General features: G+C 45.2%; 2 protein-coding genes across 5 annotated transcripts in view; one reads left to right on the forward strand and one right to left on the reverse strand.

The window, feature by feature from the left end:
* ZNRF2 (zinc and ring finger 2) overlaps nucleotides 1–4,259 on the reverse strand; it is a 60,738-nt gene extending 56,479 nt beyond the window's left edge. The window contains exon 1 of one of the 2 annotated variants that reach the window (XM_055803925.1): nucleotides 3,346–4,255. In XM_055803925.1, coding sequence (XP_055659900.1) covers nucleotides 3,346–4,066 — 721 coding nt within the window. In that variant the 5' untranslated portion in view covers nucleotides 4,067–4,255. Of the gene's footprint in view, nucleotides 1–3,345 lie in introns of both variants that reach the window. The other variant, XM_055803926.1, reaches the window with a different exon arrangement.
* Nucleotides 4,260–4,346: 87 nt separating this feature from the next.
* The window catches only part of EID2 (EP300 interacting inhibitor of differentiation 2), a 51,330-nt gene continuing 36,840 nt past the window's right edge, over nucleotides 4,347–18,836 (forward strand). The window contains exons 1-2 of one of the 3 annotated variants that reach the window (XR_008747204.1): nucleotides 4,347–4,501; nucleotides 9,673–9,781. Coding sequence is in view for 2 of the 3 variants with exons in the window: in XM_055803930.1 (XP_055659905.1) it covers nucleotides 4,347–4,861; nucleotides 9,673–9,697 (540 nt within the window). In the remaining variant the exon portion in view is untranslated. Of the gene's footprint in view, nucleotides 4,862–9,672; nucleotides 9,783–18,836 lie in introns of those variants that run through there. The other 2 variants (XM_055803931.1, XM_055803930.1) reach the window with 2 other exon arrangements.

Raw genomic sequence — 18,836 nt, forward strand, 5'->3', positions numbered from 1 at the left:
ACTCTTCTACACACTGTTTTTAACAGAAGGTAAGAACATTTACTTTGGGGTTGGGAGAGAGGGGAAGTCCCATTCACTGATGAACAGAGCAGGAAACAACGGGTCAAAATTCCCCAATAACAGTGTTTCCAGCTTCCTTTAAAGCGATACTTAACACTGTGTTGCAAGAAAGTGCTTGAACGTCATGCACAGGTTTGACCTCTGCATCTGGGAGTGCCATAGGATCTTACGGAATTTGGGTCTCGCTCTGCTTAGTACTCCAAGCCTACTCCAGACACACTTGCAGCACAAAGTTAAACACATGTATTTTTTTTCCTCTTCTGTGAGCCCAAGGGCCCAGTTATTCAGTGAATTGAACTCTCCCTGAGATGAGATGTAAGGTTCCATAGCATTAGCTACTCCATTATATGTTGATCAAAATAGTGCACTAGCCTGAGGTTAAGAAAGGAACGTCAGACCCTCACAGTCAGGAAAGGCTATTGTTACTACAGTTCCTATTAAAGGAACATAGAAAATACCTGATCATACTTTCCGATACATTAGCATACAATAACATAATACTTTTTATATTCTCATTCAAATGGCATATTAACAAGCATAGTATGGATTTAAGTATGTTACATTAGAGAGTTAATATTTATACACTACTTCAGCATGCAAAGCTGCTCAGTAAAAGTGACAATGGAGTATAATTCACTAATAGTAAATTAATTACAGTAATTTAACAAATGCAACACCCACATGTCACTGGTTGATGAAGCCAAAGCAGTATGCCTAAAAACATAAATAGCTGGAGATTCAGTTGAACTTATGGAAGTTATTCTTGATCTTTTTTAATTTTCAGGGAATTGCTATGCTAATCCTCCAAATCAATTTCAGTAGTTTTCAAGATAAAAAAGAAGCAATTTGGCTAATTTGCAAGTTACAAAACAAGGGACGGGACTTCAAGCATGCTTATGATACACAAGATAAATGCCAGATACCACACCTAGACAAGCTTGAGCTCGTTACCATCAGGACAAAAACAATGTTTCAAGTTATTTTTCACCACGCTGATACTGCTAATGTATGATCTCCAGTGGTGCTAACTTGTTCCAAGCACCTAGGTATTAACAAGAAATCAAGAAAAGACACAGTATACAACTAAGCAAGGATGCCAACATTCAATATAATACGGAGTAATTTATCACTGATATCACGGAATATTTAAATTAAGAAAAAGAATAATGTTTCAAGTGAGGCCTTCTTCACAGGTGTTGCAGTGTATGATTAAAAGTTACTCATCCCAATCAGAAATACCAAGATTTTTAGAAGAGAAGCAGCAAGAAGATTCAGGACCATCTTGTGACCACTTTAAGAACAGTGTATTTTAAAACTTGCTACTCAAACTCCTAACACGTGGCATTCCTTATTTATTAGTCAGTAGATTAAGACAGTGTATCTCTCCTGGCGCTCTTCTTGCATAGGAAAACCCAACAAGCTTTGCATCATTTCAGTCTCTATCCTCTTTAATATGCCAGTTTCAGAGACTTGCAAAAGACAAAAGATGGTGTAGCACAGCAATTAATAGATTATCACATGCCATAGAAAAGTATGATCAAATTCAGAGTTATTCTGAAGAGACCTTTCTGCATCTGAATGAACAGTTTCCTAGGTTACTGATCCTCATCGCTGCATTTACATTTAATCCATTCCCTCCTGGCAGCAAGACAGGTTGCAAGACCATGTTTAAGCATGGAGGAAAAAACCCAAGTTTTACCTTTGACCAACAACTGGCTACATGTTTTAATGACTCCCTTGTGCGTAGCACAAACTGCACAATACTCCATGATAGGGCATCCTTTCATCACTAGGAGAAAGGCATGCACCTTCTTCCCCCACAAGCTACCTGGTTGGTACAGCAAGCATCCTTGCAACAAAGCACTCCCATTGAGCAGCTTGCCACTATGAGAATAGTTAAGTTTTCTTATTTTCTTCCTTTATTACAGTAGGGTTTGACAGCTTTCTGTTAATGTTCAACCACTGTGCTGGGAGGAGGCAGTTTTACATCTAGGAAGTAACAGTGATGCAGTCTTCAGGTCAATGAACCAACAACATACAGGTGGCAGGCCACGGGACAGAAACCTTGTGCACCCTGTGAGGGTTGCACTGAAAAGAACTCTGCTTTGGCTAAAAACAGGTCGCTTTTTAGAAAAGCAAGCCCAGCCTGCTACAAATAGTACTCACAAACGGATTAACCAGTATACAGAAGGTCAGAAATTTTACATTAGCCCCCTCTTTTCCAAAAGAAAGCTTTTGGGGAAGCTGGCTAGTATTTAGACAGGTTATAATACACGCATTAGAATTATCAAGAGAATGAATCCATTTAAAAAGTCACCTTGCACCTTCATGTTTGACATACAAACAATGACCTAAAGGTTATTCCTTTAGAATAAGGAGTATCAAAAGTAGTCAGCAACTTTGAAAGGAGCTGGCAACTTACAGGCAGATTTTTAACTTTAAGGTAAAGAACACAGGTAGTAAAAAGCAAGTCCTATACTAGCCCTATTCATCTCTGTATCACAGGAGGGGCGGGGGTGGTGGTGGTGGGGAGACAACTTGCTCCACGTTTAATATAACCCTTAAAAGGCCTCAGCTTCTTGGTTAACTCAGAGTTTAGCTGAGCGTTTCTCCTGCCTCAAGAGCACATACGGCCATCCTCAAGACTACACCAGACTATGGGGAACCGGTGCGGCAAGCCCGTACTCCAGCGGCACCGACAGCTATCGGGCTCCCCTCGCCTCTTAGGGGGAAAATAAACAGAGAAACTTACTTTAACTTCTGTTTTTCTTAATCGACTTTCAGATCGGGGAACTCGAGAACTTAGAAAGAGGAACAAGCATCAGCCACATATTAATCAGTACCTAAAGAGGGGTTTGGTCCAATTTTAGAATAAACGGCGGAGACACATGATCCAATTAAATTCTAATTATGTAAGTAGTAGGCAAGAGTATTTACACAGGCACTGATTACTGCTATTAAAGCCGCCGGCCGGTGGGGCTGCGCTTCCTCCTCACCGTCCCCACCGCGGGGTTCGTTTCATTCTTAGCGCGCGGCCCCCCCCCCCCTCCCCCTTCCAGGGCTCTCGTTACAAACAATAGGAGACGCTGGCCTGGAATCCCCGTCTCCAAACCGTGCCCTCCTCCGGCGGACACCAGCCTGGAGGAGCCGCCGCGCTCCCCAAAGTGATGATTCATTACCCGTCCCACCTCGGGCCGGGAGCCGGAGGAGGCGCCCCCCGCCCCGCAGCGGCGGGAGATGCAGCGAGCCCCCCGCCAGCCCCCCGCCGCGCGGGCTGGCCCTTACCTCCGAACAGGTGCGGCGAGAGGTGAGCGGGCAGCGAGCCGATCACTAGCCGGGGCCCGCCGGAGGTGCCGCCGCCGCCCCCCGCGGGCCGCTCCCGGCCGCCCTCCTCGGGGGTGCTGTTGACCGAGTCCTGCGAGCCGTAGGGGCCGCTGCTGTGGGGTATGTTGAAGGCGGACTGCGCAGCCCGGGCCCCGGCGGCGGTGGCCCCCCCTAAGGACCTGCTCCGGGGCGCCGACCCCGCGGCACCCCCCGCCGCCGCTCCTCCTGCCGCCGTCGCCGCCGCGCCGCCGGGAGCGGCATGAGGCGCCGCCGCCAGGTGCGCGTACCGCCCGCCAGCGCCTGCCGAGCGCCCGCCGGTCCCGTTAGCGCCGCCGCTGCTGCTGCTGCTGGAGGAAGGTAAATCCCCGCCCGAGTACGCTCGGGTGCGGCCGTTGGCGGTGGTGGGGCTGCTCTGCTTCGCGCCCATGGTCCCGCCGCCGCCTGGCGCTGGCCGGTGCCCTTCGCTGCCGCCTTCCCCCGGCGCCCGGGGGTGGCGGGAGTCCGGCCCTGGCGGGGGCGATCTGAGGCGCGGGTTGCGCTGGGGTGGGGGGAGAGGGAGCGCCGGGGGAGGGGAACGGGTCGCTCGGTGGGTCGGTGTCGAGAAGGGAGAGCCGCCCGCCGGGATCCGGCTCAGCTGGCGGCCCCGGCGCGGCCGCTGCTCGCGGGTCTGGGGCGCCACCATGAGCTGCTCGGGACGGTGCTGGCTCCCGCCGCGCGGCCGCTCGGCCCCGCCGCCGCCGCCGCTGCTCCTGCCGCTGCTGCCGCCGCGCCCGTCGCCGCCGCCATCCTCCGCCGCCGCCGCTGAGCCCTGTGGGGGGCAACGGCGGCAGCAACGCCGCCGAGGCCGCTCGCTCGCCCGCGGGGCGCCGTGCTTGTGCCGCGGGAGGCGGGAGGGGGCGGTCACCCCGGCGCAGCCGCTCCTCTACCGTGTCGCCATACTGGGGGCGGCACCAGCGGGCGGGATGGGGAGCGGTTACAGCGGCAGCGGCCGCCGCCTCTCCTGCCGCCCCCCCCCCCCCTCCCTTCCCCGCCCGGCGGGGGACCGGCCCCCGGCGGCGCGGCGCGACGGGCCGGGCCCGCCGGCTCACCCCGCCCTCTGCTCCTCTCCTCACGCAAGGTGCGGGGCAGCGCCAGGTGGGCGGGCGCTGGACGAGGCCGCTGCCGGGGTAGCGGGTCTCGCGCCTCTCGGAGGGCCGAGTCCCCAGACGGGGCCGCTCGGGGCTGAGGCGGGAGCCTGCCGGGACGCGGGGGGGGCGGCTGCCTGCTCGCCCGAGGGAAGTCGGCGGGGCGAGCAGGCCGGCCGCCCCGACGAGGAAGGAGTTAAAAGCCGAGCTGCCGGCGGTGGCAGGCGAGCGGTGGCGTTTGCGTGCCGGGCTCGCCCGGCGGCCGTTGGGGGCAGCCGATGGCGGTGCCCGCGGGCCCCGGGCGGGAGGCGGCGGCGGCCCTCGGGGCTGCGCTCGGCGTCGTGTCCCGCCAGGTGAAGGAGAGGGGCGGCAGGCGGCTGGGCGGAGCGGGCAGGACCGGGGTGGCGGCGCTCGGCGGCGTGCCCCCTCTTGCCGCGCTGCGTCGCATCTCGGTTTGCCGTTGCAGCTTCGGCAAAGCGCCCGGATGGCCGGCCCCCGCCGCCCAGGCCCCGCCGGGCGAGCGCGGCTCCCCGCTGCTCGGTCGGGCCGCGCACCGCCGGGGGGCGGAGGGCCCGGGCCGGGGTTCGTCGGGGTGGCCGGCCTGCGGGCTGCCTACCCTTGTCGGGAGCTTTCCCGGGTAGGGGACTGCCGACCTGGGCGGTTTGCTGCGGGCCTCGGCTCTGCGGGTGTATGCGGGGGAGAAGCTAGACAAGGAGGGTGAAAATTCCGTGTATCTTTGGCCTACAGGCGGTACAGAAAAATCTTGCAGACCTCAGTCTCCCACTCAGAGGAAACACTCCCGTTATTGTTGGTGAGAGGCTTACACAAGGACTGACCGACAGCTGAAAATTTTGGCCCTGTGAATTACACCCATTTGGATAGCAGGCTGGGTTTGCTCATGACAACACTACCAGGGAGATAAAATTATTTTTTTCTTTAAATATATGTGATACTTAATGTCATGTACATGGAATTTATGTGAATGTGATTCCTACAATCGGTCATCCAAGGTACACTGCTTGTTTTTATGGATTATTGTCTGCTGCAAAATAAGATGGGTCACCATGAAGCAGTGCTATACACCATCTCAGGACTCTGTCATATCATCTAGGCAGGCATTCCAACTGCAATCGTGCCTGTGTCACAATGGCATAGCACCCAAGGTATTTTACAATTAACACAATAAAACGGATCAAAACCTTAAATAATATACAAAGTATTATGTAATATTTGTACTATACATATTACATGTACGTGCATGGTATCTTTGATACTTGTCCTTAGACACAAAGGAGGTGCAAAGGCCTCCCTTTTTCCCCTGCCTTTCTCCATCTCAATTACAACTGTATGTGGTCGCTTTCTGGCATCAGTGTAGCTCACAGTTCAGTTTGCAAGAAGAGGTACCATAGCTGGGGATGGCGGAGGAGATTACCAGCCCTAATTCTTCATTCAGACACTGCTTTTCTGGATAGCTGAGACACTGTGAATAATCTGAACCCCATTTAGAGAATGCTGCTGTAAACTGTTGCCGGTTTCAGTAAGAGGCGGTGATTCCACAGCTGTCTTGTGAACAGCTTGGTCTTTTGTGTGCTGGGTGACGGGCAGACAGCTGGGGTCAATAATCTGTCGTCCCAAGCTATGCTGTCCCCACTTGTGAATTATAAATTGCAGTCTCTGCTATCGATGGTAGATACCCCAAGGTAGGTCTACCCATGAGTGCTTTCTAGTTCAGTTTCCTACAGAAAGTGTGAATGTGCTGTCTGCTCTAGCACTGGTTACTTTTGAAATCCATGGCCAGCTTCTGTCCGATCTTTCAGAGACACTAACAGTATAGAAAGTAAGTGGTTACATAGAAGATAGAGATCCTATTAACGTTCCCACAGAAGGGAAAACTACCATAGAAATTCCCATCTTGCTAGATTCCAAGAATCCGCAGGGGCAAAGGATGTTGCAAACATGACTCATAGTTTCTGCTTTGCATAGAATGCCTGTGGCATGACCAGCCCTATCGGGACAGGTTTAGAGGACAGCATGCTCAGAGTTTTATGGAGTTCTTAAAATTTCCATTGCTGAGTAGTAGTAGTAGTGGAGCTGGTCAGCTGCTAGAATAAACAGCATTTTGAAAATAGTGCATTGCTACACAGTACCACCGTACTTTCTGTAATTTCTTGACAGTGGATCTAAGAGTTGAGCAGATATTAAATACAGTTTATATCTGACTGTGATTAACCTTTTATTCAATTTAGGACTAAATGACAAAGTCGGGGTGGGGTGGGGGGTGGGGTGATGGGACTACACTGTCAAGGCATCCAAACAGTTACTCAGTCTTACAATCAGAAAATCACCCCTAACAGCGTAGAGTATTTCACAGAAAGGAAGTCACAACAAAAGGACAGCCTGTATTCCTTTCTCAAAGAGCGTGGCTCTTCCCAGTGCAATGTAATTTTCTTTTTTTGAGGGTGGGCTTCAGTTTTTGTTTTGCATCTGGGGCACATATTTGCAGCTCTCTCACTATCCAGCGTGAGTCTAAACAGGACAAATACCTCAGAGAACACCTACATCTTCAGAAAAGCGATGTGTCATACTTTCTCCCCTCCATTCTTCCCGGTTTCTCTTAAAAATGGTTTAATAGAATTTTTTTCTACAATTTGCTTTATATAGCCAAGAGTACAGTTAGGGTTTTGTTTCTTCTAACAAATTACTGTCTACTAGCCATTAAGTCTTGTAGAGGCAAGTACCTGGTACTGTAACCTCCACCCATTTGTTCTTTAATACACTCCAGAAGTAGTTTGCATTAAAATTTCAATTTACTACCCAGCACAGAAAATAACCAGTGACAAGAGGAAACAGTGCAGAGAGAAAGTAGAACATCTTGCTGCTGACCACATTTCTACAGATCTCAAGGATTCAGTGGAAAGTAAATAGTTATATTAAAAGTGAGTTCTATAGGCCTATATGGGTGAATGCTGTTACTATTCCTGTAGAAACATATCTAGGGAATCTTATTTATACTTCAATAAACACAAAATAGGAACTAACCTTGTTCCTTGTCCGGGATAGTGGGGAAAAAACCCTAGTTTAGACAGGCAAATATACTCACTGTTATAAGCTGCAGACCTCCACTTCACTTCTGGTTACGCTACCTTGTCTGTCAGCAAGTGAAAATAATTAACCTGTTTCTTGACCAGTTTCCTTGAAAATACCAGGTGACAGGTGTGCCCTAAGCATACAGAATTATCTGTAAATTCATAATATTGCACATTTTGGAGAATATGTGCTGATAAATGGAACAGGGGTCTGAATTTTGCTCAACAGTGAGCTGTGCAAACAGGTCATCCTCCCTCTTCGATCCTGCCCCCTTCTGTGGTGGCTTTTACAGGGAAGCTGAAACAAGATTTCAGGTGAGGTTTCATTTCTGACAAAAGCATCTGACCCTGAACTGATAAAGCTAGCCAGAGGTTTACATTCTGTTCAGAACTGATCAGGCACTTCTTTCTAAAGGAGAAAGGTTTAAAAAGTAAGGGCACACAGTCATAACATACGGCTTAATTTTATAATAGCTGGTGTGGGCTCCTAATAGGGTTTGGGCATCTAGATTTTCTGAGCAGATACCAAAGTAGAGGTGCATGTTTTGAAGAGATCAGTTTTTACAGTTTTTACATTACTGTGTATTTCAGCTTGTTTAAAATAAACAGTGCTGCACACCACTTCTTCACAGATACCAAAATTGAGACTTCTGAAGTCTTCAGTTGCTCATAGAGAAAGCAAACCAGAACTGGCTTATCTCTCTAAAATAAGGTGTGTAAAATACACACAGCCTACATCTGCAGCTAGAGTAAGCCACCCAGCAGACAACACTGTTAATATGTTCGCATCTGTAAGCTAAGGGAAATAGGTCCCGTATTATCCCTGACAGTATGACTACAAATTATGCATAAACCTATTGTAGGCATCTTTTTAGATGTATTTTGGTATCAGTGTATCTCCAGCTGGTAACTGGTGTTTCAAGAGATGTAGGAGGCCCTGTTACCCACTATCTTAGGTTTTTATTTGCAACCAGTAACTTTTTGTATGTATTGAACTTAATCCTATGAAGATTTACACTTATGCTTACACTGATATTTGAAAAACAGTCCTGCAACATGCTGTAATCAGTCTTCATGGAATAAAAAAAATAAACAACTCATAAATCTCAAGATTTGGGTCCTAAAATTATTCTGGAATTGTGTGGTGATGCTCACAAGGATAAGAAAGTTTATCCTTGCTTTATAAAAATTCTGTTTAAAGCCATCTATCTTTTGTTTGAGGTTTATGCTTTTCTGAAGTTTCTATCACACTGTAAACAGCATGCTATATTTTGTACACTGGAGTTACCTGTGGCAAAAACTGATGTTCACAGGAAAGATAACATAGTCTTAAAAATAAACTGAAATTTCAACCTGACTTGCTGGTTGACCATTTTTTACAGGAAGAAATACTTGGAAATAACTTGCTTGAAGAAATGGCAAATTGTACTGTACAGTCCACTACCACATGCTGTAAAGTGGTACTATAAGGAATATACTTTAATAATTTTAATAGGAAAGAGCATTCACCATAATAATTTCTAAGCTGTTCTACATTCACAGTTGTATTATCATAGCTACTGAGTACCTTTGTAGGTAACCAGGTGCAATACCAAATGCCATTCACATGAATTTAACATTTTAGTGCATAATCAGGCCAGTGTTGTTACTGCTTCTCCAATAAACTGTGTTAGCTGCTTGGTGGCTTTTTTGTTATCAGCTTTGCATGAGTTATCCCATTGTGTAGCTTCCTGACCTTTCATGCAGCTATAGCCCCCCCAGTGCTATCTTTCTTCAGAAGCTACTGTGCAGGCCATTTTTATTGTATACTTAAGGAATAAAAGAGGACAAATAGTTTCTCAGACTATGCCCATATCTGCATTAAAGGCATTTGCACCAATTCATAAATGAAGCGACATCAATACATGTTTATCTGGGCAAGGTGTGATACACGGATCTGTGGATATGGGAGTCCGGGGTGGATGAGTGTCGTATAAAGGTCCTATCCAGTTAATTTTTCTGTTTCTGTGATTTCTAAGAAAAGGGGGTGGAAGACAAACCAACAGATGAGAAGTATGTTTACTCTCTCTTGTTTTCAGATCAGCACCCAACAATGCCAGCTGAATGTGGATTCAGAGTTTCGGGAGGACTGTTGATCGCCTCAGCTCCCTTTACTTCTGCCGAGGGAAATCGGGATAGTCTTTCAAGGTATATTCCTGAATTACACTGTTTTGCCTTGCAATGTAGGGTGCAAGGCGATGAAACCCTTCTGCACCTAGAGAGGCAGCTGGCTTGACAGAGCACCTTATCCAAACAGTTCATGATAGCTAATAAAGAAGGTACTGCAAGTCTTGACACAGTGAATATTACACAGGTAAGTCAGTCTTCAGAAGCTGGTTGCAGACATGTTCTTTTACAGTATGCACCTTTCATTAACAGTACTAATTGCTTGAATGCTAAACGTCTATAGAAAGAGGTGAATAAATGGAAAACAGTATTACAGAAACAATGCAAAGTGAAGTATGTGGGAATGACAGCAGGTGGTAGAGCCATGTGACATTATATTTGCCAGGTACAACTTGTATTACCTCAGGTTCTGTGTTATCTGCCAAATATTACCTTAACTTCTCAGAATCCAGGAGAAAAAAATACTTTTGTCCTTACTTTTGCACAGTATTTGCTAATATTTTCAATTGATAGTTTTAAGCACTATTCTAATATTCTGTAGCCTCCTACTTACAGTCTGCTCCTGATAAGCCTAATAATGAGAAACAAAACCACACAAGGTTGGTTTTTTTCTTAAAAACTCAGAGGGTTTTTAAGAACAGCTGCTTGGGCAGTCGCATGTGTTGCAATGGAGTCAAAAGGGATAGTAACAAACTTCAAGTATAGTAACAGCGAGGCATACTGGTGTATGTATCAGGGTAATACTTTATTAACTAATGTATAGTGAAGAATACAAAAGCATGTAAATGGATTCTTCTGTAGGCCTAGATCGCAGCTGCAACTACACCGAGTTGGGAGGAATGTCAGAGAGCTCTGCTTCGTATTCTCCGCCAGAAGCGTTTTCTGCCTCAGCTTCTGTGCATCACGCTTGGTGTAAACCAAGCACGAGGGTGGTGTAAAAGGCTCCATCTGTCGTGTTGGCTCAGATCCACTTCACAGAAGCTGGAACCCATGAAAGTAAAAAATGAGAAATCAGAATTCTGAACCCGCTTCCTCCTCTCCCCACTCTGCCCTTCCCTGGTTTGTACTTCTCCAGTAGCAAGAGGAGCAGAGTTTTGTTCTAGATTGCTACTTGCAAAATGAGGGGGATCAGGGCGCTCCATGCATCTTCCTCAGCCCTCCCATAACAGCTCATGGACCACTCATAATTTAGACTGAGGGACTTAAATTTCTGAAAGAAACAAAATGTTTTCCAAAGAGTGATACAAGCCAGTCATATGCTTCCTGGCTGGTTGCTCTGCCCCAAGCTGGTTTCAGTTCAGTATTCAGAAAATGCTAGGGAAATTTCAAGTTAGAACAGTCCTTGAAACAGTCTGGTGTAGCAAAACATTTCTAGATGATGCAATGTCTTTCTAGACAGTAGGAATGCAAGGAGTCAGTATTGTCAGTAGATTCTTGTTCAGATGAGTAGTACTGTTAGTTTACAGGATTAACCATCCCTGTGGAGCACCTGTGCAACACTACCTTAGCAAGGTCACAATTTACCAAAATAATTCAGAACCATTTCTTTTTCTCTATTGTTTTCTAAACACAGCTTTTTCTCCAGAGTCTTGGTAGCTCCTCTTCAACTCAGATGTGATAGGATCACAAAATTGATAAGACCCTTTTACAGCCATATTAATCCAAATCAAGGGCAGAATGCAGTTCTACACTTTTCACGTGGAGTTCAAACAATAGACAAGATGTGTTTTGTAGGAAGTACATCATGAGGCTGGAGAGACTTGCATTCTTTCTGGATGGCAATTTTTCCCCTCTTGTTAAAGGAAAAATACAGAGCAATCTGGTATTGCAAGTCCACACTGACATCTAGTGCTGAAAAAATGGCACTAGCCAGTGAGGAAACAAAGGAAAAAGGTATTGGACTAGAATGAAAGATCTAAAAATATGGCAAAGCATCCCTCCAGCTTTATGAAAGCAGCTGGGAGTTTGCAGATCTCTCCAGTGGGCAGGAGGTGCTCTGGCTCCATGAACGTGGGTGCTGTGGGGGCATCCCTTGGAGAACTGCATGGGCTACTGAGTCTGACAGCCAGACACTCACCAGAGCAAGCCCTGTCTGCCCCTGAACACTGCTCTTCAGGACACAAGGAATCTTGAGTTGTGACTTATTTTAAGTTTGTTTTGTAGCCACCATTGCTGTAGGACTTGGTCCAGAGCAGCATAACTAGTAGAACATGGCTGCCAATAGCCTGGTAATCTTGATTTTACAAAGACTTCACAAGGATGAAATGTTCTCACCTTCCAAACTGAAAGGAGATTTACCTGGTACACTGGAAAGATTCCCTCTCTAAGCTTTTCCTAGGGAAAGGGGTCATTTGTTTAGCAGTAGCTTTTAATTGTTAATGTTTTCTTACCTCCCATTTCCATAAAAAACATTCTCATAATTTTTCCACATATACAAAAATTTGCACTTTGTAATATTTTACTGTGCCTTTAAGGGCAGGCAAAGACTGTAAAACAAAATATTTGTGAATTTTCACTGTAATTTCTACCTTCCATGGGGAATTAAAAAGTAATAATAATGTGCAGAATAATGAGTGTTTTTCAGTGTCTTAGCTGCCAGCGCACTTCCTTCCCTGTCACCAGGGAAATGGTGAGATTAAAACCATGTGCTCTGTGTGCCTCAGAAGTGAGATACGCATGTCAGTGTTGTATAAATCATCAAAGGAGATGAGAAAAGGGACAGATCCGAAGCCACCAAGATCAATGGACTTTTTTTCCTATCAGATCCCAGGAGCTTTGGATCAGTCCCAGCAGATGTCAGAGCTCTGCCAGCCCCACTGAGAAACTCTAGTCCACATGCTGGCATGCTGTTTGGCAAGTCACAACCGGTTAAGCAGAGGTTGGCAGATGTATCCTCCATGGAGGGAATCCTGGTGTTAGCAAGCAGGATTTCACAGCAGGACCCAGCACGGGGGACTTCTTGTTTCTTTGCATGGAAGCAAAGCAGGTCCTAACCTACCAGCCACTGCAACATGTGAGGACATCCTCTCCCACCAGAAAGCCCATGCTGTGCATTGGGGCACATCAGCAAGCTGTATCTCCTACCATTTGGTACTAGCTGGGAGTAGCTGTTACCTCCTCCTCTTTCACAGCAGAGCAAGCAACAAATTTAGCCCTTACAGCCTTGTAAGTGTGAAAGACTCAGAAGAAAATGTGGCTTTCATCCTGTCCATAGTACCCTTCCTCCCCTTATAGCCAGAAAGCCCAAGTACTCAGATATAATTTGTTCTTTTAACTTCTGCAATTCTTTATTTTTCTGAACAATAAACATAGAGAAGTAAGCACATTGTCACATCTAGGCTGTATTCCCCTCCATACCCCCCCCACCCCCCCCCTCCCTGCCATCTCTTGTAATCAACAACAGTATGCAGATTTTAAAAATGTTTCAGACTTGTGTCTGGACTGGACAGATTGGGATGTACAGGGAGGATTGGCAGGCCCAATTAGACAATAAGTAGCATAAGTAGCTGTCAAAAAATAAGGCTAGAGCAGGAGAAAGCATGTGGCATCTCTCACTAGATAAGCTAGAATGATTGGCATATTCAGTCAGAAACACTCATTTTCTGATTTAATGGAGGGTTAAGACAAATTGTCTCACAGCTGAGACCATGAAAATCAATCATTAAAATGTAGGGTTAGAGTCTGATGTCAGTTTAAATTCCATTAATATCAGTGGAATTATACCAAATTTATCCACCCAAATTTATAGGGTGCAAAATTTGACCCGTAATTATTATTAGAAGCAAAAGCTTGCAAAACTGTATCATATGTCTAGAATTTTCTTGAAATAAAATGTAATAGAATATTAAAACCAAAAACATAGAATTGGCTAGAGTGGAATAGAAGAACAGGGAAAAGGAAAAGGAGAAGGAAAAGAGTGGGAAAAGGAAAGAGGAAAGGGGCAAGAAGGGGGCAAAGGAAAGAGAAAAGGTAAAGGGAAAGAAAATGAAAGACTGAAAGAAATGCCAAGAAAAGAATGCAGGAATTTAGGAAATTTCCCTGATGAAATTTAAAAACGTGGGGAAAAAAATCCAAATGTATGGTAATAACATTGAATTAAACCACTTCAGCACTGGTGTCATCATATCATGTTCCTGCCCATCCTTTCCTTTTCAGCTTTCAAGAGGACCCAAGGGACATGCAATCTGGTTGTAGTGAATTATTCAAGAAGGTGCCACTAATGTTTTAAAGGTGACTAGTTTGCAGAGCATATTTGGTGCGGTGATTGAACATCCAGTATGAATATATTCAGCTGACATTAGTTCCTAAGCCTTTAGGAACATGGCAGAGTGTATTAAAATCAGTGGTTTTTTCAGTGCAGTGCTAGGCAATAACGGATATAATCCCAGCTAAGAGCACTGACGTGCTTTGTGCAGAACATGATCTATTTTAATGAAATTGCAAATATATTTTGGGGAGCAGTGAGTTAGGCTGAATGGTAGTAATTTAGTGTTCTGCGCTTATTATTAGATTCCCCACCTGATCCTTTGCCTTGTGTTTAGGAGCACGGTTCAGTGAAGAGAACAGTCCTGTTCATACAAACAGCATGAGTCAGGGCTACTTGTCAGCAAGGGTTGCAGGTCCACAACCCAAGTCAGAAAGCCTCTGTGGGGCCTTTTAGTGACTCAGTGACTCAGAACTTTGGCAAATCCCCAAAGCTGGGGTGAAGGAGTAACTTTTGTAAAGCAGTAGGTTGATTTTACAAACAATTGCTGCCCCATGAGACAGAAATGACAGTTTTGGCAGTGTACAGACCCAAGCAGCAGCAGATTAAGCTGGGGTGGCTGACACAACTAGCAACCTTTCCTGATCATGCTGCCCTTATGTTAGTCTGGCATCCTTGCCTGGAGCTGACAGAGGGATAGAGACAGCTTGATGTGTTAGAGTAAAGCAAAAAAAAACATCAGCTGGGAACAGTGGCAGTTCAGGAGCTGCTGGATAGCCCTTCAGCCCCTCCCCTGTAAGGCGAGGAGCAGCCCTGCCTTAATCCATTGCCACATCCCAGTTAATATCCTGATACTTCAGAATGTGGCTATGAACAGCTTCTAATTCAAGCTGGCTGGCCTCAGCGACAAAGAAAATTGTAAATGCATGACAACAGTTATGGACTGCAGTGGCTTAGACAATGACAGTGGAGGAAAATAATGCTTTAGAAGATTCACAAATACATAAAATCCCTTGAACTGAAAAAATGGAAGAGCCTTTTTTTGCAGCACGCTCCTTATATTTTAAGTAATTCTCCTTGCCTTTATCTGAAAATGGTTCTTTCCATAATCCTTTCAGCCTTCATACTTCATTTAAAATCGTATTTGATGATCTGATAGTTTGTTCTGTCTGACAAAATTGCAACGCAGTTTTCATCAGCTGTAACTCACCTAATCTGATGTGTCTCTACTAACAGTGCTCAAACCAGGTCTTTGATTTAGGTCCCTATTTGCAGGGGAGACTAAAGAAGAAATCTTAATGCACTTCCATTTTTATGAAGGTCATTTTTCAAAGGGAAGAGAGAAAGTAAAACTGAATAAGGATGCTAAAAACTATTAAAAACATTTTATTAAATCCAAAATTATTTACGTGAAGAATTCTTTCCCAGTGGAAGAAACTGAAAAGAGAGTACAATGCTTGGAGAGCAGCAGCATAAGTCAGAAGGAAACTTGTCCTTGTTTTTTAGTTCTCTGTTTTTAGTTCTCTATTTTACCCAAATAATCAAGACAAGTTCTCTGTCTTGATTATTTGGGTAACTTATAAGTCACTTTGTCTTCTGTTGATTCAGTTCCTCCCTTTCTACTCTACCTCTTTATCATTTTGTCAGGATAAAACACATTACAATTGCAAGAAGCTCAAATAGTAAGTAAAAGGACATTAATAAGCACAAAAGGTCAATACATTTTATACTAGATCCCTATGATAAGAGCAGTTTTGGAAGTACAGAACTTTATGGAAGTGATGGTATCGAAATTATGCAAATGCCAGTCACAAGAAAACCTGCCTCTAATGCTAGCCTGCTAAGCAGACCTGTGAAGAACAGGACATGCAATATATACTCCTGAAAAAATACCCTGTAAGTTCACATAGAGCAGAATATATCTTTAAAAATGTGTCACAGGAATACTTTATCATGTAGAGATAGGTGTGGCTAGAGAAGCCACTCCTGACTTCACCTGGGGATTTATAGATACGACCTATACTGGAAGAATATAGATAAATATTTGTCAATCAGCAGCTGACATAAACATATTTACTGTTAATGCTGTTGTCACAGTTACTCACAAAATCCCAGGAACTGGATGCTACAGCACCTACTGTTTTTCGTTAACATCGGTGTGTGGTACATATTAAGCTTTTCTCAGGTAGGAAATTAATTCTTATTAAAATGTCTTGTGGGCATGAAAACCAAAGTAATGAGACAAGAATGAGCTGGGAGTCCAGAGGCAAATGGGTTGAGGGGGTTTATATAAAACAGCTCCTTAATAATCAGTAGGGAGGAAACTCATGAGAAAGAAGGAGTATGCCAGATGGAAACAGCTTTGCCTGTTGCCTGAGTAGAGCCTTTCACCCCATTTTAGAGAGGTAGGGTGAAACATTGTCAAGGCTCATCAGTCCTACAGACAGTAGAATTTTGTCTGTCTCTCTCTATTACTGTTTGCTGAGCTGACTGCCAGCTCAGACCATTGGTAGAAGTTTAGTTATCAGCCCTGTTGTTTTCCTTATAAATTGCTGTTCCTTGGGGTTCATTTCAGTTCTTAAGGCTTTTCTGTGTGTGGTTTGGTCACAGAAGTAGCAGAACTAGGTATTCAGAAACAGTTTTAGCCAGACTGGTGCCAAAATTGTGATTAAACCAGCCTGACGTACCTCTTCACCTCTTTCTGTAACACACATGCTAAAAATCTGCCACTGTATTTACCAGTCGAACAGAAGTGGAACCACATCAATAGTCTTTGCAGAAAAAGCTTGCTAAGATGCCTTTCTAAGAGGCATATGATTAATCTGTAATCTCTTAATGAGGCTATCACCTGACACATATCCAATCAGCAGGTCAATTGGTCAACATTTGCAAGAAATCCTGAATTATATTCTAAATTTTGGTTCTCATGGAGCTCATAAGATCTTTTCTCTGTCCTCCTTTTCCAGATCTGGGATATGCCAGTCTCCTAGTTCTACTGGTTAATAAAGGTGTGAAAGCATAGCTGTTACTGGGAGGCTTACACGTATTTTACATAACAGCAAATGGATATATCTGAAAAGTGAGAACCTGAGAGGACAGAAAGCAGATTTCTATAGGCAGTATTCCTTTATGCTGATTTTCAAAGAAACATGGAGATTTTTTTGGGTTTCCCACAAATCAAAGCAGTTCTAGAAAGAGTGATTAGTTCCTCTTCTTCTCCACAGCAGGCAGTGCTTTTGAAGTCCTTCCAGAGTGCTTGTCATCAAAGTATTTGTTACCTACCTGTTCAGGTCTTCAGAGGGCTAGAATATATTAAGAAGGTGTAATTATATGGTTGCAAATCCAGCATGTTGTGTGGCTATTTGTATAGGAAGATGTTATATAGTGTTTCCGGAAAATGTTTCCATGGTGGCAAGAAAGAAGTTGAAATTGATGAACCAAGTTTTCCTAGGCCAAATTGTTCAGGTTTAGCCCCTCAGGATCTGTCTCTGCTGTAGGGTTAACCTGAGCAAGAAGCAGACCCAGCCAGAGCATGTGCAGCTGTATTGCAGGGCTGCACGCAGGTGCCATCACCCATCTCCACCCTAGTCCCCCTTCCTGTGAGAGGGCAGGGCAGGCGAATGGAGGTGGAAGAACTGTACGAGCACTTTGGTTGTCATTTGTGCTTGGTGTTGGAGCTGCTGTGGGTATATCCCACAACTCTGCATTATACTGACCCAAGCTGCTCTGTCATTCGTTTCCAATGGACCATGGGCCATAACTAGAAAGGCCTCATTTGAAATGGTTTTCCTGCAAAATGTCCCTCCCCACGTTGCCAGTGTGACTGTTGATAGCAGAGGGATTTAGGGTTATAACCCAGCTTAATGCAGTGCAAAGGAAATGCTCAAATGAGCCGGTCCATATTTGTGGACACATCAAGGATTTGAGCGTAGCACCCAGCTAGGATCCTGAATGAATCCTCAGGGATGACTGGCCTTTGAGCCACATGTACACAGATAAATGGGGGATCATCTTGAGTTGTCTGCCCTCATCTGTCTTCTTGCCACAGTGCCTTGCTGATACATTACTGCGCAGATATGTCCACCACGCCCCAGGCCATGCCCATATCACAGGAGACATCTATAAACCATTTGCAGATCCTAAGTGAATCCATTTTACTGTATATGGATATGCGTTATCCAGCCTGTCCAGGATGAATTTTAACTGGTGCATAAGTGAAATGTAATCATTGTTTTGTGTGGTATTTACGCGTGCTTTATAAAGATACCACCCTCTGCATAGCTAGGGTGTTCCTCCATTAGTATGATAATGAATCCGTATTCAGGGGGCCTTTTCTGCTCTGCTTCTTACTCGACCCTGTTCCCTCTGATATCTGAGCAAGCCCCCCAAGAGCAGGGCGGCTAATGAAGGTAGGGGAAGATAGGACAAAGAGCCCTGCCGTACCTATTCAGGGAGAAATCTGCATCTGAAAGTGCCTGCTGGAAATGGGCGGGATGCCAAACAGCAGGGAGAAGGGTGACGCTCTGGAATATAAAGGAGTGCATACTATTATCTTTTTCTGTCTTTAAGTCACCAGTTATTTGTAAAATAAAAAAAGGAAACAAACAAGGGGGACCCTTTGATTTGGCAGCGGCATGGTTTTTATTCATATCCCAGCAAATGCAACACCCCTTCTCTCCCCACAGACCTGCCTGCTGCTGCCACTCTTCTCCCAAAGCTACAACCATTCTTCTGTTCCCCCTCTTCATAACAGAGCCTCTACCAACAGCTGATGAATGTGCTGGATCTGCAGTTGCCCCAGTATGCAGCAGTCAAGGCAGTGCTATCTGAGCATGTAGGTGCCATAAGGGCTTGTTTTCAGGGATCACTGCT

The sequence above is a fragment of the Falco peregrinus genome, chromosome 5 (assembly GCF_023634155.1).
Source record: "Falco peregrinus isolate bFalPer1 chromosome 5, bFalPer1.pri, whole genome shotgun sequence".
In the NCBI taxonomy this organism is placed as follows: domain Eukaryota; kingdom Metazoa; phylum Chordata; class Aves; order Falconiformes; family Falconidae; genus Falco; species Falco peregrinus.